Source organism: Narcine bancroftii, chromosome 1 (assembly GCF_036971445.1).
Source record: "Narcine bancroftii isolate sNarBan1 chromosome 1, sNarBan1.hap1, whole genome shotgun sequence".
In the NCBI taxonomy this organism is placed as follows: Eukaryota; Metazoa; Chordata; class Chondrichthyes; order Torpediniformes; family Narcinidae; genus Narcine; species Narcine bancroftii.
Window position 1 is genome coordinate 383,876,242 of NC_091469.1, and position 25,642 is coordinate 383,901,883.

Below are 25,642 nucleotides of genomic sequence, written 5' to 3' on the forward strand. Positions count from 1 at the left end.
GTCCACTGGTTGGCGGGGGGGGGGGTGGTGGGGTGGTCGCGACTCCGCAGGGCTGGCACCAAACTTGGAGATCGGGCGCTCTTCGCCATCACGGCTCCCTGTTCCTTCGTGCAGGTAAGGCCTTCTTTCTTTTCCGGTGACTTTTCTTCTTTTTTCCCCCGTTGTTTTTACTTTTTCCTTTTTGGGTGCCATCTTCTTTCGCTTCTCTGCAACTTTATCTTCTATTTCTTATACTTTATATTTGTTAAGCTTTGTCCTTTGAATTTTTTTTCTATTTTTCTGGAGAGGGCTGGTTTTACCCTACCGGTCACCCTCCAACACTCAGAATCTTGAAACTATCTTGAAACTCCCCCTTCCACCATAAACAATCATTGCCTCTCCATCAGCAGACAATGGCTAAAGTGTTCACCATCCACAAAATTGTACTACTGTTCACCTGTCCAAACAGCACCTCCGGGTCGGCATAGCGGTTAGCACTATGCCTTTACAATGCCAGTGATTGGGACCAGACCAGGGTTCAAGTCCCATGCTGTCTGTAAGGAGTTTGTACATTCTCTGCGACTGTGTAGGTTTTCTCTGGGGGCTCCGGGTTTCCTCCCACCATTCAAAAAGTACCAGGGGTGTAGGCTAATGCAGTGTGAATTGGGCAGCATGGATTTGGGCCGAAATGGCGTTAAAAAATTTAAATTTAATTCTGATCACCACAAAGAGGGGTAGGAATTTACTTAAAGTCGCACACAAACTTACTTGGAAATAAAACATTATAGTACAGGCTTTTCAGTCCATGATGTGGTGCCAACCTATGTAAATCTACTCCACAGCTATATAATTTTTCCCTACCTCATACCCATAACTCTCAATTTTTCTTACATCCACCTAAGAATCTTTGAATGTCCCTATTGAAACAGTATCCACCACCACCCCCAGTAATGTATTCCAGGTACCCACCACTCTGAGTTTAAAAAAAAACTTTGCTGCTCCACTTACTTTAAACAGATGTCCTGTTGTTCTCTGGTATTTGCCATTGTTGCCTCAGGAAATAGGTGCTGGCTGTCCACCCACAGCCCCTCATACTCTTGTACACCACTTTTTTTTTTGTTTTGAGTTAGAGCACAGTACAGGCCCTTCCAGCGCACGAGCCGCCCAAATACACCAATTAATTTTCAAACCCTGTATTGTTTTCAAGGGTGGGAGGAAACTGGAGTACCTGGAGGAAACCCATGCAGACTGGGGAGACCATACAGATTTATCACTGGCAGCAGTGGATTAAAACCCAGGTATCTGGTTCTGTAATAGTGTTGTGCTAACTGCGCTGCCCCAAAGTCACCTCTCATCTTTTGTCATTCCAAAGAGTTGTTGCTTATATCATCAGTCCTTCATCCTCACTGAGTCTCAATCCTATAACAGTAAGGATGTAGCACCTTCACTCTAAAGCGGGTAGACAAGGGTTATTTCCAGCAACCACCGCCAATTAAATACCTTCCTTCATGTGATCAATTAATGTGTCATATTGAACAAATTCCCAAGATCAATTCATTTGGGTTTATGGGAAAACTCCTTCACAAGGAGCAGGAAGGGCTGCTTCTTATTGGGGAAGACACAACAAAAACTGGGCCCTCCAATCTACTCCGCCAATCAGAGTCTGCACTTATCCTCAAATCTCCCAATACTGTGAAATGAAAATTCAATCAGACTCTACACTGAATGCAATGATCATGCTCCCACAATCCTTCCAGGGGAAAGAATTCAAAAAGAATCACCATCGTTTGTGTGAATACATTTTGCCTCATTTCAGTTCTAAGTAACAACTCATTTCGATAAGAGATCCATCTCATCAGTGGAACTAGCCTGGTGAATCACCACAGTATCTCCAATGCATCATTTAAAAAAAAACCCAAACCTATGCACAATATTCCAGGTGTGATCTCTTCAAGGTGCTACATAATCGTAACAATTGCATCAGAAGGTATGATGGTTGGCAGAGATGACGAGCAAAGGGCCTGATCCTATACTCATTCATTAACCTCCTGTGTGGGACCATATAGGAAGCCTTGTAAAAATCCAAATACACCATATCCACTGGTTCCTCGTTATCTATTCTAATGGATATATCAGCAAAGGGCTCCACAAGATTAGTCTTGTACGACTTCCCTTCCACAAATCCATGTCAACACCAAGTATATTATCCGGCATTCATCAACAACATGGCAATTTTTTTTAAAAGAGGAAATAAATAAAGTTTTAAATTAAAGTTTAAAATTGTAAAAGTAAATATTTTACAAAGCAACACATAACCCCTTGGGAGGAAACATTCAGCCAGCAGAGAATCCTAGTCATGCCCCATCCACAGCAACTGTTTGAATAAAATGGCAGTGGTCAGGTTGAAGAGCTGGCCAGTGCCACTCATCACTGGGTGACTCTCCCAAAGTGTCTGTCTCCCTATCCCTGCCTTGCAAGTCTTCATATTTATTAGTATATTATTTAAGTATATCAGGCTTTATCTGTAAACTTTGGGGAGGGACGGTTCAATTATGACGTAATGGCTAACACAACGCTGTTACGGCGCTCGCACCAGAGTTCAAGTCTAAAGAAAGGTGCACCAAGATCAGGATTCTTGCGTGGAAGTGATTTGGATAGCAAAGACAGTGCGCCAAGGGCCTGACCAGGACACTGGTGTGGAGGTGAGTCAGGTTGCACCGAGGGACTGACCAGGATATCAGGATGAAGAGCCCATTGATGCTGACTCTCCCAAAGGGTCTCCCTACCCCTGCCTAGTAAGAGTCTATATCTTTATTAGATACATTACTAAGACTTTATCTGTAATCCCGGGGGGGGGGGGTGGGGGTGGAAGGGTTAATTATGATGGTGCCTCGGTTAGAAAGGCAGCTAGTGCAATACTGTTACAGTGCCAGCGGGCGGATTTCAAATTTAAATTTTGTAAGTGACGGGAATTATTTGATTAAAGTGAACTTATAGAATTAAAGACTACAATACTGATTTTTTTTTCAAATTACATCATCCATTCTTTTTGTCTTGCAAGTGTATTAGTTAGACATTGTAAGATAACCAGACAATTTGCATTTCTGGCACCTGTGATCTCTATAGGTGCTGGATAATAGGGATATAACTGTACATTGCTATTTTCTAAATGTATTGATGACACGTCCTTTATTTTGGATTCCATCCATTTCCTCATCACTGATGTCAGAATTGAGGAATGTATGAAGGTAATAGGAATTTGGAGTACAACTTTACCTTTCCAAATCAGCTAAGGATCTGGACTACACAACACATTCAACCCCTCCCTCCTCCACCCCAGGCCACAATAACACTTTCTGGCTATTACACCCTTGCCAGCCTGTGGAATGATCACCATTTGAAAGTTGGTGCAACCATGGCAAGGTATGTCAAAAGGTCTCAGAATCTAAAGAGGCCTGCAAATGACCAGAGGTCCTCCAGAAATGTTCCCTCAGGACTAATCTCCAACTTTGCCCAGCAACAACCTTGCCCACTCAACATCTAAATGATCCTGTTCACAAGGAAATGATGCCATTGGCACCCAGTCCACCCCATACAGTGTACTTCAAAACTTCCAAATGTACTAAAGGATAACAACCAGTAATTTTTAATTTTTTGTTCAAATTAGACATGCAGCACAGTAGCAGCAGGATTAATCACAAGCCTCCATTCAATACCATTCGCTGGCTTCTCCCACAAAGATAATGTTTAATCCAATTTACTACATCATTCTGAATACAGAGATTTTGAAACTTCTTAACTAACCTCCCATCGGGTACCTTATCAAATACTTGTATAATCAATCTCTTACGATATCTTCTAATAATTTACGCACTACTGTTGTTAGGATTCAGGACAAATTTATTCCAAAGTGGAGGAAAGGCTCTAGGAGATGCAAATGGCAGCCCTGGCTAACTAAGGAAATCAAGTGCATTATCAAGTCCAAAGGGAGTAATTATAAGATAGCGAAGCGAAGTGGGAAATTAGAGGATTGGGAAACCTTCAAAGAACATCAGAGGGTAACTAAGAAAGCCATAAGAGAAGGGAAAATGAAGTACGAGAGGAAATTAGCAGATAATATTGCGGAGGATAGCAAAAGCTTTTTTAAGTATGTGAAGAGGAAGAAATTGGTTTGGTCTAAAATTGGTCCTTTGAAAATGGGCAAGGGTGAAATTATTACCGGAAACAAGGAGATGGCAGAGGAATTTAACAAATACTTTGCAACTGTCTTCACCAAGGAGGATATAGGTTATAGTCAGTTAGGGGGTAGTGGTCATCCGGTACCAAGAGACTTGGGGAACTTTTCTGGGGAGGTAGGGGATCTAATGGATATCCGGATCCAGAAGCAGGAGGTTATGAGTAAATTGTTGGGACTGAGGGCTGATAAATCCCCAGGGCCTGATGGGCTGCATCCTAGGGTGCTTAAAGAGGTGGCTATGGAAATTGTGGAGGCACTGGTCGACATTTTCCAAAGTTCCATAGATTCCGGGGAGGTCCCTGAGGATTGGAGAGTGACTGATGTGGTGCCACTTTTTAAGAAAGGAGGGAGGGAGAAAACGGGAAATTATAGACCGGTTAGCCTGACATCAGTGGTGGGGAAGATATTGGAGTCCATCATAAAAGGAGAAATAGCAGAACACTTAGTCAGTAATAATAGTATAAGGGCTAGTCAGCATGGATTCCTTAAGGGTAAGTCATGCTTGACTAACCTTCTGGAATTTTTTGAGGATGTGACAAAGAGGGTGGACTCGGGAGAGCCAGTGGATGTGGTGTATTTGGACTTCCAGAAGGCCTTTGATAAGGTACCGCACGGGAGTCTAGTGGGCAAGATCAGGGAGCATGGTATTGGAGGTAAGGTGCTGACATGGATAGGGAATTGGTTAAGAGATAGGAAACAAAGGGTTGGAGTAAATGGGTCTTTTTCAGAATGGCAGGATGTGACGAGTGGAGTGCCTCAGGGATCGGTGTAGGGTCCTCAGTTGTTTGTAATTTATGTTAATGATTTGGATGAGGGGATTATAAATAACATGAGCAAATTTGCAGATGACACTAAACTGGGTGGCAGTGTGGGGTGTGAGGAGGATGTAAGGAAAATGCAGAGGGACTTGGACAGGCTGGAGGAGTGGGCGGCTAAATGGAAGATGAATTTCAATGTGAACAAATGTGAGGTTATTCATTTTGGGGGAAGTAATAGGAAAGCTGAGTATTATTTAAATGGAGACAAGCTAGGGAGTGGGGAAGTGCAAATGGATCTGGGTGTACTTGTTCACCGGTCACTGAAGGCTAGCATGCAGGTTCAGAAAGCTGTGAAGAAGGCAAATGGAATGTTGGCTTTCATAAAGAGGGGATTGGAGTATAGGAACAGAGACGCCCTTCTGCAGTTATACAGGGCCCTGGTGAGACCCCACCTGGAGTATTGCGTCCAGTTCTGGTCTCCAAACTTGAGGAAGGACATACTAGCTATAGAGGGTGTGCAGCGCAGATTTACAAGGTTAGTTCCAGGGATGGCAGGGTTGTCATATGCAGCAAGGCTAGCAAAACTGGACTTGTATCCATTGGAGTTTAGAAGGATGAGGGGGGACATGATTGAGGTATACAAAATCATCAGGGGGATAGACAAGGTGAAGTCTGATTACTTGTTCCCAATGATGGGGGCGACGAGGACTAGAGGGCATAGTTTAAGAATACAGGGTAGGCCCTTTAGGACGGAGATGAGAAAGCATTTTTTTTACCCAGAGAAGTGTGAATCTGTGGAATGCTCTGCCACAGAGGGTGGTAGAGGCGGATTCGCTGACTATGTTCAAAAGAGAGTTAGATAAGACTCTTGTGGGTAACGGAGTTAAGGGTTATGGGGATAAGGCTGGAAAGGGGTACTGATGGTAATGATCAGCCATGATCTAAAATGGCGGTGCTGGCCCGACGGGCCAAATGGCCTACTCCAGCTCCTATTGTCTATTGTCTATTGGCTCACTGACCTCTAATTTCCCAGTTAGAGCCTTTTTTTAAACAATGGAACAGCCTTTAGCCCATTGTAGGGGACAATATGCCATATACCCCAAGCAAGTGAACTCATTTGCACGACCTTGTTAAAGGCTTTACTAAAATCCATATAAACAGCCACAACCTTTCCCTCATCAACATTCCTGTTAACTTCTTCCAGCCCACAAACCCGTGCCACCCAAATACACCAATTAACATACAATGACCATATTTTTTTTTGGATGGTGGGATGAAACCCATGCAGTCTCAGGGTGAATGTGCCAACTGCATACAGACAGCATTGGATTTGAACCAAGGTCGCTAGCGTGTATTAGGTTGCGCTAACCACTGCACTAACCATGCTGCCTCAAGATGATCCAACTTTTACCAAAAGAACCACAGTGCATTAATATTCGAACAGTATTATTAATTGTATGTCTACAGGTAGAAAGCAACTATGCAGAAACACTGAAAATGATTAAATATTGCTGCCCTTTACTGTGACCATAAAGACTTCGTAACCTGCACCAACACAGAAGTCTCACAACTGCTCTCAACATTTTGGACAAGACAAGCATTAGCAGATGCAACTCTCTAATGGCAGAGCCACAGTGCAGCTTTGCGGCAGGGAAATTGGAAGATCTTGCAGTCTGAGGATTTATTTGTAATGAGAAGCAGTAAACAACAGTGACGTACCGCAAAACAGGCAGTTTCTCCCGGAATGATGAGCTGTATGTGTCCCGAGACTGCATTTTCACTGACTCCTGACTCCATCCACACCTGAGCTAGCTCATTGCAAGCCTGGGGGGAAAAAAGAAGCAAAGACAACTTCATTCGTGACATAGAAAAAGAAACCGCTACTTCAGTGGGAATTGGATTTTTGTATTAAATATCGTCAACTCACTGTGTTTATTGCCATGCGTGCCTCGAAGTTATCTACACAGCTCAGTACTAGGTCCACAGGCTTGTCATCGTTCAATCCACCGTGCCTAATTAGAATCAAAGTGTCAATTTAGTGTCCTTCATCAGGATGTCTCGTCTCACTGGTAAGAGCCACGATCAACAGGGCATTCCTCGAAAATGGAAGCAGAAATTCTCTGAACAAAAAGGCGGCACAGTTAGTGCAGTGGTTAGCGCAATGCTATTTCAGTGCCAGTGACCTGAATTGGAGGGCTTGTACCATGCTCTATCACTCGGTGGCTTCATGACAGATTAATGATCACAGCCACAGCAGATTTGTAGCCATATAGCTGCCATTTGCATGTGTATCTTAAGCTTCTCTACTCTTGGGACAGCACAGTAAACACTGTCTGCAAGGAGTTTGTATATTCAGTGTCTGCGTGGGTTTTCTCCAGGTGCTCCTGTTTCGCCTCATCCTCTAAAAATGTACAGGATTTTAGGTTAATTAGTGCATTTGGATGGGCTGGAAGTGCTTAATACCGTAACAATTAATGTAAAAAAAAATCTAGGAAAGGACACGTGGAAGAGGTTGGCCTTTCTGACCTTCATGTCTGCACTGCCATTCACGTTACTACCAACCTTCTACCCAGCTCCACTTGTCATTATCCTACACCACAGCATCAGGGATGTCGGACCACCTTGTTCACACTCATTGCTTCCCTGAACAATTCCCTTAACATCCAAAATCCATCAGTCTCAGTGTTGAATATTCTCAAAGACCTTAGGCACAGAATTCCAAAGACACGCCACCTTCTGGGTGAAGGAGTTCCATTTGATCTCTCTTCTGTCTGACCCATCACTAGTTTGAGACAGTGAACCAAGCAAGGGAAAATATCAATCTTGTATATACCTGATTTATCCTATTGAAACCTACAAGATTCAGGATTTAAGTTAAATATGCCAGGATGTAAATTTATTCCATGTACAAATCCAAGGACACCCAAGTCAGGGCATTCAAAGAGGATAATTCTCATAAAGACAATTATTGTTGAATACTAATTTACAGGCAAACTGCAATGCAGAAACAGCATTTGGCTCAGCCTGTACATACTGGCACTTACAGACATTAACAGGAACAGGCCTCTTGGTCTCTTAAACCTGCCCTGCCATTCAACATGATCACAGTTGATCCATGCTGGCCTCTATTCCCCATCTTTCCAATCTCCCCAATAACATTCGCATCCAATTTAAATCTATTATCCAGCTTCCACAACGCTCTGGGGCAGAGGATGCCAGATATTCACTACCCTCTGACAAGAAATTTCTACTCTCCTTTAAAAGACTGCCCCCCTACATTAGAATTAAAATTTTCCCCCATTGGAAACTCTCTGGTGAAATCATTTCAGCATCCATCCTATTCTGTTCCCCTTTGAATTTCTTTTGCTTCTCTTTTCCTCTCTTTGTCTTGCTTTTTTGTTTATAAAAAAAAACTTCCTTTAACACTTTTCTGCCTTCATTTCAACCACCAGTGGCAGAAACAAACACTTCACTGGTTTCTAATAAAGGGTTTCCACTCATTCCCATTGTATTATGACATGTGAGTCTGTTCTGACCATCTTCATTACAAACACAACAAACTGTTCTTCACTTGGCATCTCTCCCATGATTACAATTCTGTGTTAACATTATACGCTTCACTTTTGTTGGGTTTTTTTTAAAAAAACACCCTCTGTTATACTTATTCGAGGATAGGTTGACTTGGACAGCTCACAAAACAATTTTTCCACTGTTTCTTGACACATGTCAATAAATAATTGGGTTGGATTACTCCCCATATCAAGTCTATCCTTCTCAGTGGAAATTCTCTGTGGACTGACCAATCAGCTAAGAGATGGTATGGGCACAGAGGGAGAAAAAAATTTAAATGTTTTTCAGAGAATGATACACATTATGCAAAACAAGCACAGTACATGCAGGTCAGGCAGCATCAAGAGAGAGGAAAAAACAACAGTTAGATAAGCCATAAATCTAACCTGATTTGATCCATGAAATGCTGGAAGTTGTCCACTGTTGTGATATTGTAGTTATGAACTTCAAACTCAACATCGGGGTTAATGTTCCTGTGAATCCAATGACAGGAAATTTTCATTCAGATCCTGAGTGATTGGGTACAAAATATTAGCGACCTAACACGTACAAATTAGAGCAGCAATGTGCCATTTGCCCTTCGAATTTGTTCTGCCACTTCATACGATCATGAAGGTATTTAAATATCACATTTCCCTTCCCCTCACCTGCCCCCCCCCCCCTTACCCCTTGATGCCCATTGCATTGAGAAATTCATTTCCTTCAATATAATTCAGGGACACTGGCCACTGCCCATTAAACTCCACAAAATCATTAGCCCCACCCACCTCTGCAATAAAAATGGTCACAAACTCTGATTCCATCACCCTCAAGAAAGAGATTTACAAAAACCTATCACCCTCTGAAAGCATTTTGTCTCACCTTCAAGTTTAATATATTTGTCACATTATACCCAATACAGAGAGAAGGGTTCTTCCACGAGCAATCTGAAAGGCCAACTCTAACATTCATATAACGTAGAAGGGAAAAAGCAAAATTACTAGGGCCAGTATAGAGTTACAATGGAAAACTAGATCAAGTAGTAGAAAACAAGTGTAACACAAGAGCCCAGTTCTGGGGTTCATTCAGGAGCTTGATGGCTGTGGGGGGAAAGAAAACTGTCTTTAAGACTGTCAGTGAGCAACTTCATACTGTTGAGCTTTCAACAGTATTTTTAAATCCCTATTTCTCAAGTCACCAATGATAGGAAATATACTTTTCCCCACATTGCCCTTACCTTTCAAGAGATTATATTTCACTCTCCTGAACACATAGCCTGTTCAACCTTTCCTCATAAGACAACCTGGCCGCCATTCCAGATATTAATTGTGTAAACTTTCTCTGAACTGCGACCAATTAATTTACATTCTTGAATAAGACCACCACAATGCACATTATTCTAGTCAGAAAACATTACAACCATTCCATCCTAGCCATGTAGTCTTCACCCCCTCCTGTTGAGATGAGGTTCATGAGTATGAGATCAAGCACCACTAGATCAGATTCTTTCTTATCATTATCAGATTCCTAAATTGTCACCAAAGTAAAATTATGATCTCTTTTTTTTGTAAGTGGGTATTTTTTTTCCATATATAATATTGTTAATTTTATTAACTCTTCACTCTTTATTTTGGGGGGGGGAGGGCTGGACTAATTTTAAGTTAGATTACTAATATTGTGTTACAATTAACGGGGGGGGTTATTTTGTGTAGTTTTCTGATGTAATATTGTAATCATACCATTTTAATTTTTTTTATTTTTCTTTAAATGTAATTCTCTATTGTATTCATGTTATAAAATTTTAAATAGTCTTTAAAAAAAATTTTTTTTAAAAAACAAAGTAAAATTATGTTACCTTAGCTCCGTACCAACTGATCGCTCTGTAACTCTGCAATTCTAAACTGTTTTACTTGCTGTACTATGAATGTGAAAGCGAGTTGGACTGCTCACAAAACAAATCATTCCACCTGGTACAACAATAAACTTGAACTTTCAACCCGAGTGTCCCAGTCATAAACAATACCACTTAACCTTATTTCACCTACATTTTTGCCTTTTGTGAAAGATGCACTGGGTAACCTAGATCCTTCTGCATCTCAGGCCTCTGCCGTCTGACCATTTAGATGATACGGTTCTTTTTTTTAAAAAAAATCTTTTCTGACATAATGGACAACTTCACATTTTTCCACTTTATATTTTTATTTGCCAGTGTTGCTCACTTATTTAATTGACCAATATCCCATGAAGCCTCCTTAACATCTCTTTACAAATTTACTTTACTACCTATCTTAGTCATCATGTAATTTAATGACTATTTCATAGATCATTAATTCAAATCATTTGTATAAACTGTTAAAGAAAAACTTTGAGCCTTCAGCAATGATCCCTGTAGCACACTTGTTACTTGACAATTAAAAACATATCCATATATGCCTACTGTTTCTTATCAATTACATTCTTAACATACTCAGCAAGAAGAATAAAACATGCCATTTTAATGTAGAAAAATCAAACATTTGTAATGCAGAGTAAAAAAATCATTAAAGCAACTGCTGAAAATTAAATTACATTTGTTGAAGGCTCAACTCTGATGTTTAACAAGAAAATTTGCAATTCTGGGGTCAAGTGCAATACACAAAATCCTAAACTCAGCAGATCACACAGTATCAGGTATACCTGATGTTGGGCCTAGGCCTTATGGATCCTGCATGACCTGCTGAGTTTCTCCAGCAGATTTGTGTTATGCAATTCTGGAGTCAAGACAGAAAACATTGTTCCTTTTGCACAGAAACAAGCAATCAGCCTAACTGCCCATGCTTCATACAAGCCCATGAACCTCTCTCTATTTTGCCCCATCAGTACCTCCCTCCAATCAGGGATTCAACTTCCTCCAGAATTTCTGCTATTTACCTCACACAAAGATTAGAGGACACACCTCCAGGTAAAGCAATTTTCATTATATCAATATCCCATTTTGCGCCACTCCAGAGGGCAAACAAGTCAGAGAACATCTCTCAGATTTCTACTGTACAGAAGATGCCTGATTGGGGTATGCCCAGCTATGCCAGGATCCTGGCACTCAGACAGCAATGAAACTGTGTTAAGCAAGAAAGTCTGCAAGAATGATTGGAATACAAAATTTGCTGGAAAAACACAGCAGGTCATGCAGCATCCATAGGAAGGATACTCAAGGTTTCATACCTGGGCCCATCAGCTTGTATGCCATCTGGGAATTTTCCAAACAGACAGTATTAACATCAACTTCCAAATTCCATTAACCCCTCCCTCTGTTTCTCTTTCCCTACCCATCAGTCTCCTTTCCTCCCCTTCCCCACCTTTCCATCAGAGCTACCCTCTTCTATCAGCTCTTTTCTCTTCTACCCTTACACTTGTATCCACCTATTACCCTTTACCCACAAGCCTCTGCTCCTCTTCATTCCCACCTCTTCTTCTCCCCGCCTTCTTTTTACTCAGACATCTGCCCATCTTTTCTTATTCCTGATGAACGGCCCAGGCCTTCACTTTGATTACCAAATGGTCCTACGTGACCTACTGAGTTCCTCCAACTTGTTTCTGTTAATCATATCGCTGCACAGCTGTTTGAAATGTGGGGTTGGGGATCATCTTGGCCAGAGAGAGTTCATTTCTCGAGCAGAGAGAAAATTCAGGGTGGGTAAACAAGAGCAGGACTAAGGCTACTGGGCTCTTTCCCGTGCCAACCAATTTACCAGCAACTCTGGTACGTTTTGAAGGGTGGGAGAAAACCAGAGAACCCAGAGAAAACCCATTATTCTATGCTGACTTCAAACTCTTCTTCTGTGCCAGTTTCACAAAACCCACAGTTCCTTGATCTTTCAAATCTATAAATGTTATCTTCATCTATCTGATAATCTGGCCTCCTGCAGGTACAAAATTCCAGAGATTCATTCACCTCAAGAAATTTCTATGCACCTCAGGCCTCAAAAATTACAGCTACACTCCCTTTAATGTGACTCTCCCTCTAGTTAAAAAAAACTCCTTGAGCATCTTACGTTTAAATAAGGTTCACCACTCATTCTTCTAAACTCCAGAGGATAGAGATCCAAACTAATTGGACAACTCTCCCATCCCAGGAATTATTCTGGTGAATTTAATTTTAATCGTCTTCAAGTTAGTATATCCTTTATTAGGAAAGAGGACCAAAATTGTGCAAAGTATTTCAGGTGTGGCTTGTGAAACCCCAACAAAACATTTCTGCATTAATTTCAACCCTTTCACAATAAAGGCCAAAATACCGATTTCCTTCTTAATTGTTGGACCTGTCTGCTAATTTCTGTAATTCAGGCACTAAAAAAAAGTCACTACTGGAGCTGCTACTGCAGAGTGAGGAGTGAGGAGAGCAGAGAGAGAAAACAAAGATGATCCTATCAACTGGCCCTAATGCTGTCAGCTATGTACAGGCTTTAAACAGCCTGTTAAAGGAGCCGACAGATTTAAAAACAACCACGAGGTCTGTATCCAGGATGGCAGCGCCAGTGCTGGGGAGCATACCATAAGGGGTTGCAGACTCCAGAAGAGCAGCAAACTGGCATAGGATAGAAAAAACAGGGAGGACTCTCCCCCAACCCCATTGAGAAACATGAGATGACCCTACAGGACAGTGATCATGGCAGCAGACCATGGCTCCACAGATGAAGGACTTTCACAGGCTGTGGGCTCCTGGCAACTTGTGATCAAAGGACCCACACAGGCAGCAGGCTGCTGGAGACTGGCTCATGGATACCAGGTAATAAAACCAGAATTCAAGAGAGTGCTGAGGGCAAGAAGGTCATTGGGCACTGAAGACTACTTGATGATATTGGAGGTTTGTATCTGGAGCTCGGGTTGCCAATTGTTTGAACTGGAGTCAGTGTGGCTGCAGAGGCTGCAGGAGCACTAGAGGCAAATCCACTGACACTCAGTGTACATAAGGGACTGTCTTTTGCTTTTCTTTCTCTTATAGTTAGGGGCACTGTGCAATGCTTATGGTGGCTCCGTTTGCTTTACAACAAATAAAAGTTGAAGTATATCATGTATATTACATTTTTGAAGTATTATTATGTGGTAATAAAAGACCTTTGAACTTCACTCATGTGCAGTTTGTTGCCAAAGAAATAATCAATCTTTTGATTCATTTCACTGAACTGCATGTTCTCACACTTCCCCACATTCCTAGAGGGAAGGAGAGCACCAGGACAGGTTATTAAAGTCTCCAGACTAAAAAAAAAACAACAAATTAGAGAAGGATCATTTAAACTCAGACAACATGGACACAAGTGTTAGAAGGGTGGTGAATATAGGACTGACGGTGCATTGAACTGCACAGAATTCGAAAAAAGGTAAATGGGGCCATGGTGCAGTTAAAAATGGGCAGGTACAAATTTGTAGGCATACAGAGACATGGCTGAAGGAGGATCATGGCTGGGAGCTAAACATTCAAGCATACACATACTATCGAAAGCAGATAGGCAGAGGGAGTGGAGTGTCTCTGTTAGTTACGTGAAGGGGCATCGTATCAGAGGATATAGAACCTATGTGGGTAAGTTGGGAAACTAGAAGGGTAAAAAGACGCTGGTGGAAATTACATACAGATATCCAATTGGGGGGGGGGTTGTGGTGTGTGTCTCAAGTTTAGGCTTTCCATTGTTGGAGTCCACCAAACCCCAGGTGAATTTCTATATTATCACTTAAGCGAAAGTTTTCGAGTACCATTTAACATTCTCCCTGTTTGTTTTCCATGTATTAATAAAAGTTACGTGTGATTGTAACACTCGTGTCCAGACTTGTCTCCCTGTGAACCCAGTGAACCTGATACTCTTCCCAACACAACATATACAATTTATAACATGAGTTAGAGAAGGCATATGAGAAAGGCAATGTTACAGTGATCATGGGGAAAGATACACAATTCCAAAAATATACAAGGTTTTTTAATTAATTGGTGTATTTGGTGGTATGGGCTTGAGAGCTTGAAGGGCATGTTACTGTGTTGTATGTCTAATAAACAATACAATTCCTTGAACATGGCTTACATGGTCATGCACTGTGGTAGAAGGAATAAAGCAAAGACTATCTTCTAAATGGTCATAATGTGACCTTTTGGAACATTGATTTATGAAGACCAAAGTATTGAGTATAGGAGTTGGGGTGATATGGTGAAGTTGTATCATACATTGGTGAGGCCAATTATGGAGTTATAGTGTGCAGTTTTGATCACCTACCTATAGGTAAGATTGAAAAAGTACAGAGAAGATTCATAGGGATGTAGCTGGGACTTGAGGAACTGAGGGAAAGGTTAAACATGTTGGAGCTTTATTCCTTAGAGAGAAGAATGAGGAGAGATTTGATGAAGGTATACAAAATTATGAGCAGTATAGATGGAGTAAATGCAAACAGACTTTTTCCACTGAGGTTAGGTGAGTCAAGATCTAGAGAATACGGGTTAAGGAAGAAAGGCAAGATGTTTGGGAGAGTATTGAGAGGAGCTTCTTCACGCAGAGAATGGTGAGAGTGTGGAATGAGCTTCCAGCTAAGTGGTGAATGTGAGCTCAATTTTGATATTTAAGAAAAGTTTGGATAGGTACATTGATGGAAGGGATATAGAGAGCTATACCCTGGGTGCAGGTTAATGGGTCCAAGCAGAAGAATAGTTCAACACAGACTAGATGGCCAAGGAGCCTGGTTTGATTAGTGTTATGATTCTATATGGTCAACCCCAGTTTTGGATTTAGTGCTGTGCAATGAATCAGATTTGATTGCGAAAGTTAGGAGTGAGTGATCACAATATGGTCAAATACACTCTGTAGATTGAGAGAGAAACTAAAATCAGATGTATCAGTATTACAGTTAAGTAAAGGTACCTATGGAAGCATGAGAGAGGAGAACATTAGTAGAGATGACAGTAGGCAATGACAGGAGTTTCTGGGTGTAATTCAGAAATTGCAGCATCATTTCATCCCGAAGAAGCAGCAGGGTTCTAAATGGAGGGTGAGGTAACCCTGGCTGAGAAGAGAGGTGGGAAGTCAAAGGCAGAATAAGAACATATGAGAGGGCATATGGTATTGCAAAAATTAGCCAGAGGAGTGGATAGATTTTAAAACAAGAAACAACTAAAAAGCAATGAGAGAAAAGATGAATTCTGAAAGTAAGGTAGCTAAGAATAAATAAGATACACAACTTCCCCCCCCCCCCACCCCCCCACCCCCCCACACCGCCCTCCCCCCGATAAAGCAGTCCCCGGTTGAAAACACCCGATTTACGAACAACTCATACTTTACACACAGAGAAGCCAACTGGAAGTAGAATGCTGCAAACTTCTGGTTTGAGCATGGTTATGCTGTAGGATAACTCTTGCCCGACGCTGCCGTCACCCAGCAGGCTGGGGGCTAGTGAGCCGTGGTGAGTGGGGGTGAGCAAAGGAACTGGGCGTGGATCGAGAGGAACGAAGATGTGGAGTTGGTAATTGGGGGTGCTGCCATCGCCCAGCATCGCTAGAGATTAGCCATCTCTCCACCTTCTCCTTTGAGTGTTAACTTTTAATCATAATCTTTATGACCATATGTAGTTACTTTCATTATTATGTACTGCATTATTATGTTTAAGATGTTTTAGTGTATTGGGAAGTGTTTCATATGCAAATAAAGGTAGAATATAAACCAAGATAAACATTTGACTAACTGACACTAAGTATGTACCTGTTCTGAATTAAAGGCAGACCTAGGTAACGGAACCCATTTTTAACCCAGGGACAACCTATATATATAGTAAAAGAGATACAAGAGTGGACATCGACACTGGAGCAGTGGTAATAGGAACAAAGAAATGGCAGATAAACAGTAGGTATTTTGTGTCAGTTTTCACTGTGATGTAATAGAAATTGAGTCAGATGGTAGAAGTGAGTTATTACTAAGGAGAAGATTCCTGGGAAGCTGCAGGGGATGAAGATGGATACACCATCTGGACCGGACAGACTACACCCCAGGGTTCTGAAAGTGGTAGCTGAGAACATTGTGAACACATTAGTAGCAATTTTTCAAGAATGTTTCCAGAGGACTAGAGAAATGCAAATTCCTGAAGAAAGTAAAGAGGCGAAAGACAGGAAATTATAAGTTGGTTAGCCTCAGTGGGTGGCAAGATTCCTGCAGCATTCATAGGAGGAAAAGATAAACAAGTCAGTGGATGTTGGTTACTTATTCAGGAAGCTTTTGACAAGGCGGTGCATGAGGCTGCTGAACAATATTGGAGCCCATGATACCACGGGAACGGTACTAGAGTCGAAAAAAACGACTTACAAAAGACAAATAAAGGCATCCTTTACTGGCTGGCTGCCAGTGACAAGTGGTGTTCCACCGAGGTGCTTTTCATGTTTTACGGAAATCATTTAGATGACAAATTTAATAGCTTTGTGGCCACATTAGTGGATGAACTGAAGATAGGTAGAGGGGCCAGTAGTGTTGAGGAAGCAATGAATCTGCGGAGAGACTTGGGAGAATGGGCAAAGAAGTGGTAGATGAAATACAAGTAGGGAAATGTCGAGCCATGCATTTTAGTAGGAGTAAAGTGAAGACAATCTTCTAAATGGGGAGAGAATTCAGAAAGCAGAGGTGTTAATAGAGCTGGGAGCCCGAGAACAATTTTCAAAAATGCTGGAGGAGTTCAGCAAATCACACAGCATCCATGGAAAACAGTGGGCAGCTGATGTTTCAAGTCTCAGCCCTTCATTCAGGAGTCCCAATGTAGGATTCCCCAAAGCTTTACTTGCAGGTTGTCAGTAGTCAGGAAGGCAAATGCAATGTAAGCATTTATTTCGATAGAATATAAAAGCAAAGATGTAATGTGAAGGATTTATAAGGCATTGGTTAGACCACATTTGGAGTATTGAGAGCAGCTTTGGGCCCCATATCTGAAGGAAGGAGATGCAGGCATTGGAAATGGTCCAGGAGATTTATGAGAAAGATCCTGAGGGGTGTAAGGTAAAACATCATGAGATGGGAATGTGTAGGGAGTTACCCTGTACAGGGCAGTAACAAGAAGGGGAGGTGTCCTTGTACTCCTGTTAGGTAAAACATCATGAGATGGGACCGGAGAAGGAGTCACCCAGTACAAAGGAGTAACAGAATGCATCCTTGTACTTACAAGATAAGAGAGACATTGATGGATTGAGAGGCAGGAAGCTAGCAGGGAAAGGATAGCAACAGTTTTAGTCATTGGACAAGTAATGATATGATGATGTTCTAAGCACATATCCAAGGGTATAAAAAATCACCATTTTGCTGATAACGGCAGAATGCATTCTCCGGCTAACATCGTTAGTCGCAAGTGTTACAATCCGGTAATAAAGAACAAAGAACCCTGATTTCGACTCAGCCTGGTGTTTGTCTCACTCATTCATGAACAAAGCAGACCTAACAGGGGTAAGAGGGTTAAAATATGAAAAGCGTTTGATGGCCCTAGGCCTGAATTTGCTGGAATTTGGAAATGTGATGGAGGATCTAATCAAAACCAAATGAATATCAAAGGGGCTGGATAGAGTGGAAGCGGAGAAGACATTGAGTAGTGTGAGAGTCGATGATCAAATGGCACAGCCTCAGAATAAAAAGACACCCCTTTACAAAGAGGAGAAATTTCTTCAGCCAGAGGGTGGCGAATCTGTGGAATTCGTTGTCACAGACGGCTGTGGAAGCAGTCAGTGGGTATATTGTTTATTAGCTTGATCGTTTCTGGATTAGTAAGAGTGTCTATGGTTACAGAGAGAAGGCAGGAGAATTGGGTTGAGAGGAAAAATATATCAGCCATAATTTGAATGGCAGAGTAGACTCAACGAAACTTATGGTCTAATTCTATCACTACATTTCATGGCTTAAACTTCATTGACTGTTTCTTACCACTCATTCTATTAACCTCCTTTTGTAAACCCAAACGTCCTCATCACAGCACATCCTTCAATATATTTTCAGATCACTGGGAAATTTAGAAACTTTACATTTAATTTTCTCTCAGTCATTAATGCAAATAGTTAACAAATGAGGCCCAAACGTCACATCTGCTGCTTCCCTTCTATCTACCCTCCCTGATACATCCTCCAGAGGGAGGGAGATAGCAATTTCCCTCACCTCCAGCAAGGGGCTGTGTGAGAGACTGATGGTCAGTTAACAAGGGCTTGCACAACTGTGCCTGCCAGTGTGTGACCCTGAATCCCACACCTGAGCTGATGCACCACTCTCCCCAACCACACCCAATCAACCAGAGACCTACTAGAGAGCGCGAGAGCGAGCATGTGCATACCCCATACATGCGATTTGCCCTAACAAATGTTCTCAGACATCTTGCAGCTGCTGGCACCACTTACACAGTATATCACAAGGCCAAGCCTTTTACCCTTGCTATGGATTTTTGTTCTTGCATGGGAGGTGCAGCAGTGGCTTTGATCTCTTCTAGTTAACTTTGCACCATTTCAGTTCACAAGCTCTCGATAGCTGCGCATAGCATTACCTCAGAGTGTGCTTTGCCGCCTCCACTTTAGTGAGACCAGCCTGGTGAGGCTGAAAGAACAGCCGGTTCATGTTGGCCAGTTCCACTTTATCATAATCAAATAGCAAGAGCTGCAAGTTAGAAAAGTAAATGTGTTCAGTCAGCGGGTTAACCAATGATTAGATCAATAAATAACTGCCTCTTCTCCACATACACAAACATAGGGCAACTGCACAATACAAATGGCTGCCCAAATCACTCAAAGTTTTTAAAGAGTTACACTTGATTTATTGTCAGTGCCTTTGAGTGGGTTAACAAAACACATTCTCTTTACACTTTATACAAAGAACCTTCATGCAGTGAAGCATCTAAAGCTCCCCCTCAGCAGTTACCAAAATAAAATTACCACCAAGCCACACTGGATGATACTTGGGTAGATGACCAAATATTTGGACATATCAGTTTTATCATGAAAATGGAAATAAGACAGAGTGGAAAGAAAGCTTTGGAGGGAACAATTCAGTTTGAAGGTATCGATGACAAATGGGTGGATACCTCAGAGAAGGTTTGTATAGTCAGAGTGGGATGAAATTTCAGCAACTGATTTCCAAATTCAAATATGACACCATGGCTGCAAAGAACAAGTCACTGAAGGTATGCTGGTTTGGTCACATCTAGAATACTATCTCAATTCAGGCATCATGTTTTAGGAAGGATGTGAAAGGTTTGGAGTGAATGCAGAAGAGATTTACCAGAATGATTTCTGGAATGAGGGACTTTAGTTAAGTGGATACACTGGAGAAGCTGGGTTGTTCTCTCTGGAACAGAAGATAATGTAAAGAGCAGTTAAAATCATGGAAGGTACAAGAACTGTTGCAGGCAGAAGGGTCATGAACTATGGGGCATAGAATGAAGGTGAATGACAAAAGAACTACAAATAGCAGGAGGATTTTTTTAAAATGTGGTTGGATCTGGTCTGTAGGGAAAGTAGTGGAGTCAGGTTCAATCACAGCATTCAAATGAGAGCTAGGAGGAAAGAATTTCCAGGGGCAAGGGTGATGCAAATGTTTGGATAGGTACATGGATGGGAGAGATATGGAGGGGTATGGTCTTGGAGCAGACAATTGGAACTTGGCAGAATAGTTTGGTACAGACATAGTTTAATGTCAGTCAAATGCTTACAGATCATTTAAATTTAAATTTAGAGATATAAAACAGTAACAGGACCTTCTGGCCCCTGAACTCATGGTACTCAAATACACCAATGAACCTGCAAACCCTGTACGTCTTTGGTGGGTGGGAAGAAACCAATGCAGACACAGGGAGAACATAAACACCTTACAGACAATGCTGTATCCGAACCCAGGTCGCTGGCGCTGTAATAGCATTGCACTCACCTATGTTCATTTCATTGCTTATGAACTTGCATACTGAAAACTATTCAAATATATATTTCCTATGATGTTTTGACCATGAAATATGTAAACACTTGCAAGGACACAAAGGTTTCATGCTCAACCTGAATTTAATAAGACAAACTTTTAAAAAAATTAGTAACTTGGAATCAGGATGAGAAGAAATTTATTTTTACAATATGTTCAATTAAAATTCACAAAAATAGGAACACAATCTTCTTGAGAGTAAATAAGACTGCTGGCAAACTGGAGCAACACACAAAATACTGGAGGAACATCTTGAGACTGGGCATCTTTGCCTCTCCCTAATCAAAAGTACCTGTGGATCGGTTGTCATTCAGCATCTTCAAATGAGAGATATGCTTTGGAATTAAAATATAGAGATCAGGCATGAAAGTGAATGATTCCAAATGCCTGAGCAGAACATTTGCAAAATGGTTGGCCAGCCTTTCCTTTCTCCCCACGCCCCCCCCCCCCCCCCCACTGACCCATGTGTGATGTTGATTGAAGGAAAAGGAAATTTTGCATTACCTTACCAATGCCACATCTTGTCAACATTTCCGCTGTCACACTTCCGACCCCACCAACACCCACAACCGCCACTGCAAATTGTCGGATTTTCTGTTTTCAGAGATCAGGAGAATGCAGATCAGCCATCTCATTTGCCAAAACATCCAAAAGTAGCATCTTGACATCTACAAATCCATCTCACCTCATAATCTTGAACTATCCCCATTCTCTTCAGAGCCATTAACCGACTAAATCAAAGAGAAAGATAGAGAAAGAAGAAGAGAATTAGAGTGAAGCTGTATTTAATCATAATTCATAAAAATATCAACGTGGAGAATACTTGAGTATAAACAAGATAGACATCAGACGCTTGAAAATAAGAGCAACACAAAATGCTGGAGGAGTTTCTTGACAGCTTCTGGCATAAATCATTGGTCAGAATTTAATCAGATTATCAGATACTGTGACTTTGTTCCCTTTTCCAAGAGCCAGGTGTAAAAGTTAAAAACAATACAAAATTATGGAAATATTAAAGGCAAAAAAAAACTGCTGGAGGAACTCAGTAGGCCAAGAAAAATCAGTGGGAGTAAAAGAATGGTCAGTGGTTCAGGCTGAGTTCATCAAACTAACTCAGTTCCTCCAGCAGTTCGTTCTTTTCACACAGTTCTAAGAAATTGGCCCTCAGTTTTTCATTAAATTGGGTTTTGGAATCAGTGAAAAAAAATCAAAGAACCCTTTTGGCTTAGAAGGAAAACATTCAGCTCAAACTCTCTTCAGAGTTATCCTATTCAGTTACACAGGCCAGCACGACCCTAACAGCAACCCCAACTAGTAGTCAGTACTCATGTGGGGATACAGTTGAATGAGCAAAGTGACAAAATTTTGGAAATGTATAAACGATAAATACTAACATTGAAATAAATCTGAAGTTGAATCAAAGCCGAGATTGACTCAGAACATAAGCATGTTGGTACAATGCTAAAAAAAATATTTCTAAGAAACAACACTGTATTCTCTTAAACAAGAAAGTCTGCAGACCCTGTGAGAAAGAGTGGTCATCTACTGCATCAGCTGTGGGTTGCTCTACATCGGAAAGCTGGTCGCAGACTGGGAGATCATTTGGTTGAGCACTTTTGCACTATCGACTGCAATGGTGGGCAACCATTTCAATTCCACACCCCACTCCCATGCCAACATGTCCACAGCCTCATGCACTGACAAACCAAGGATACTCACAAATTGGAGCAACAAAAACTAATATTTTGTCTGGCCATTCTACAACCAGATAGCATTAATATATTTCCCTGGTACCTGTTAGTCCCCTCCCTGTCTCTTTTCCTATCTTTCCCCCCCCCCATCTTCTTTCCTCCAGTGCCCCTCCCCTTCCCTCCATTCAGAGAGCTACCCATGATCCCTATCACTTCTCAGCTTTTTTTCTCTTCTGCCCTTCCACCTATATACACCTATGACCTCTTGTCAATAGGCCTGTACTCCTCTCCCTGCCCCTTCACCCACCATTTTATTGAGATGCCTGCCTGCATTTCGCTCAGTTCCTTGATGATACACAGCATCTTTGCAACGTAAAGACTGCTGCATGACCTGCTGAGTTTCTCAGCACTTTTATGTACTAATTGCCTTTTCTGCCTGATGCAGCAACGAAATATATCACAAGAGAATGGCTAACTGTTGTTAGAGTCTCCCTGGAAAACTGGGTCAACAGCTATGCTCCATTACACAATTTCTCTATCCATTCATTTATCCAAGAGAGAATCACTGCAGTTCAGATCCCCAAAACAAAGGCCGAGGGGGTTGAATTACCCAGATCTCCTGCCCTGACCCCTGACCCCTCTTCTCCCGGACCCAACCCTCTCTCCTCATTCCGGGCCAGAGACAACGTTGGGGTGCGCTCCACCATTAACTACCTATATGGGTTAGAGTCCGTCACTTCTGCGCTCATCCTGAGCACGGGCCTCCGACCCTGCTGGTTACCCTGGGCCGCCATCACGCCGCCGGACCTGCGCGCTGCAGCAACAGCAAGCCGTGCACTTGGCTCCGCTGGCCGGGGAAAGCAAGGCGCACGGACCGTCAGCGACGCAGCCACAGGATCGCCACGTTCCGAGTGACAGAGTAATGGCGTGTCACTCTCCGATTGGAAGATACGCCCGGGGAGCTCACGCACGCTCTCCCCACACATCCGAAGCCGCCGGCAGCTGACGCATGCGCACCTCCTGTCAACTTGCCGTCGCCATGCTCCCCCATCACGGGGACGCAAACCCTCCCTCCTGCGTGAAGCCCGGCCCGGCCAAGTTTAATCCCCGACTGACTGCCGCCACCGATGGACCTCCCCTCCACAACCACTGACGGACCCGCCTCCGTAGGGGCCGCACCCAGTTTGGAGCCCCTCGGCCCCGTCACGTTCTCCCTGCCACATCCCGGCCCATGTCATATCTCTCCCCTCGGCCCCCCTGTCCTGTCACATCCTCTGGTCCCTGTCAGACCACCCGGCACCTGTCATAGCCCCGGCCCCCGTCGGACCCCCCCCCCCAGCCCTTGTCAGAACCTCCCTGCCCCTATCAGATTGTCTGGCGCCTGTCGCACCCTTAGCCCCCTGATGAATCTCCCAAGTTGCAGGAGCAATGAATCACGGTGAATACGGTGAGGGACAGTGGGATAGTGAGGGATTTGATGTCGCTCTCTACCAGGCATTGAACCCTTATGGCAGGGGTGTCAAACTCAAATTCACAGAGGGCCAAAATTAAAAACTTGGACTAAGTCGAGGGCCGAACTAAATATTTATTGAAAATTTTCAACAACATCTGCATGTTTTCTCTTCTTTCAACATATGTAATGTTAAACTTTTTCTTATTAAAATAAATGTTTAATAATAGTTTTGGATAAACTCTTTCCAGAAGCATTAACAAATGAGAAATAAAATATTCAATAAATAATATTTCTCTATAGAGGATTTGTCAAATGTTGCTAGTGTGCTGTCGAATAGTAAAATCTGAGGGCTATTGAGAAAGTGGGAGAATAACATGATTCCTGAAACAATCAAATGGGTGACTGATTGTGGGCATGAACTCTAGCAGGGTTATTTGCCATGCCCTTTTTCCATTGGTACAGATATCCTTTGATTGACACACTTTTCAAGTTTTATGCCTAATGAGCTTGTATCCAGGTGCAGGACCATTTTTAACCAGGAATATATTTATCACTGTGACATGAAACTATTGGAAGATCATTTTATCCTGAGATTAAAGTTCATAATACTTACTCAGGCCTGTGTGCGGGAGGGCGGGGTTTGCGGGCGATCGGGTTGGACAACGACAGTGCGGGGGCATCGGCTCTCGCTGCAGAGCGGCATCTCGGCGGATCAGCGGCCCCGTCACCGTGAGTTGCGGGTCGGCCTGCGGCAGGGAGGGGGAGTGGGCAACGGTCCTGGCGAGGTTAGGCCCGAGGCCTCCAGTTCCGGGCGCTGGGAAGCGGCCTTGACTTCCCCTAACACCGGTCAAGCCGCGCTGCAGTGGGGGAGCGGGCGGGGGAACACGACAGCGCGGGGGCATTGGCTCTTGCTGCAGGGCGGCATCTCGGCGAATCAGCGGTCCCGTCGGCATGAGTCGCGGGTCGGCCTGCGGCAGGGAGGGGGAGTGGGTAACGGTCCTGGCGAGGTTAGGCCCGAGGCCTCCGGTTCCGGGCGCTGGGAAGCGGCCTTGGCTTCCCGTGACACCGGCCAGGCCCCAAAACCAGAGTCCACAGTGAGACCCTGCAACGTAAACAGAGGAGGTGGGGGCGATTAGCAGGCTGATGCCAATGCATTCTGGGATTTGTTGTATTACTGTGCATGCGCTATACTGGCGCGGCAGCCAGCGGGCCACCTCTAATACGTTTTTGAAATGATCTTGCAGGCCAAATATAATTATATCGCAGGCCAAATTTGGCCCGCAGGCCAGAGTTTGACATGTGTGCCTTATGTCATTGGCCTAGGCAAGGGGATCTCTCCCTGAGGGGCTGCACCAGTCAGATCCTCCCTCCCTGAGAGGCACATGTGACTGCAGACTTTTGAATCTGGAGCTTCTTGGCAGTGCAAAAAAGAGAGAAATGTAAACAGGAAAGAAGTGCAAAAAAAACTGACTGTGCAATACTAAATAATGTGCAAAGTAAGATTCCTTACATGAGCCTGTTGAGTTTATTTTTTTAGTATTTTATTTAAGTTTTAAGAAAATACAGAATATTGGACTCAATATAACATAATAATACATTCAATATAAGATCATAGAAAAACATTCACAAGGTCAAAAAAGAAAGGAGAGCCCAACTTCTCCCAGTGCCCCCTCCCCAGATTCAAAAGAAAAGGGGACGGAGGTAATAGAGGGAGATAAAAAGAAAGAAAATAGAAAAGAAAAAGCAACAGGAGCAAGGTTCGACATCTCAGAGTCACATAATTTAAAAAATATTAAATTTCTAATAAGGACTATACTAATTCACAAATATCAAAATAAATTATACAATCTGGTCATTTAAGTAATCCAAATAAGGTTGCCAAATTTTGAAGAAACAAACTACATCTATTCTGAAGACTAAATAATTTTCTCAAGGGGAATTCAACTTTGCACTTTCATGTTCCAATGATCAATGTGAAGTAGGGAATCGAGTTTCCACATTACCGCTAGGCATTTCCTGACTATTAACAATGCATTTTAATACAT

General features: G+C 42.6%; 1 protein-coding gene across 2 annotated transcripts in view; it reads right to left on the reverse strand.

Annotated features, from left to right (window-relative positions):
• The window catches only part of uba5 (ubiquitin-like modifier activating enzyme 5), a 37,905-nt gene extending 14,831 nt beyond the window's left edge, over positions 1–23,074 (reverse strand). The window contains exons 1-7 of one of the 2 annotated variants that reach the window (XM_069913532.1): positions 22,859–23,074; positions 21,139–21,184; positions 20,958–21,047; positions 19,033–19,142; positions 8,931–9,017; positions 6,902–6,986; positions 6,694–6,798 (exon numbers count right to left, since the gene is read on the reverse strand). In XM_069913532.1, coding sequence (XP_069769633.1) covers positions 6,694–6,798; positions 6,902–6,986; positions 8,931–9,017; positions 19,033–19,142; positions 20,958–21,047; positions 21,139–21,184; positions 22,859–22,938 — 603 coding nt within the window. In that variant the 5' untranslated portion in view covers positions 22,939–23,074. Of the gene's footprint in view, positions 1–6,693; positions 6,799–6,901; positions 6,987–8,930; positions 9,018–19,032; positions 19,143–20,957; positions 21,050–21,138; positions 21,185–22,858 lie in introns of those variants that run through there. The other variant, XM_069913533.1, reaches the window with a different exon arrangement.
• Positions 23,075–25,642: the final 2,568 nt, after the last annotated feature.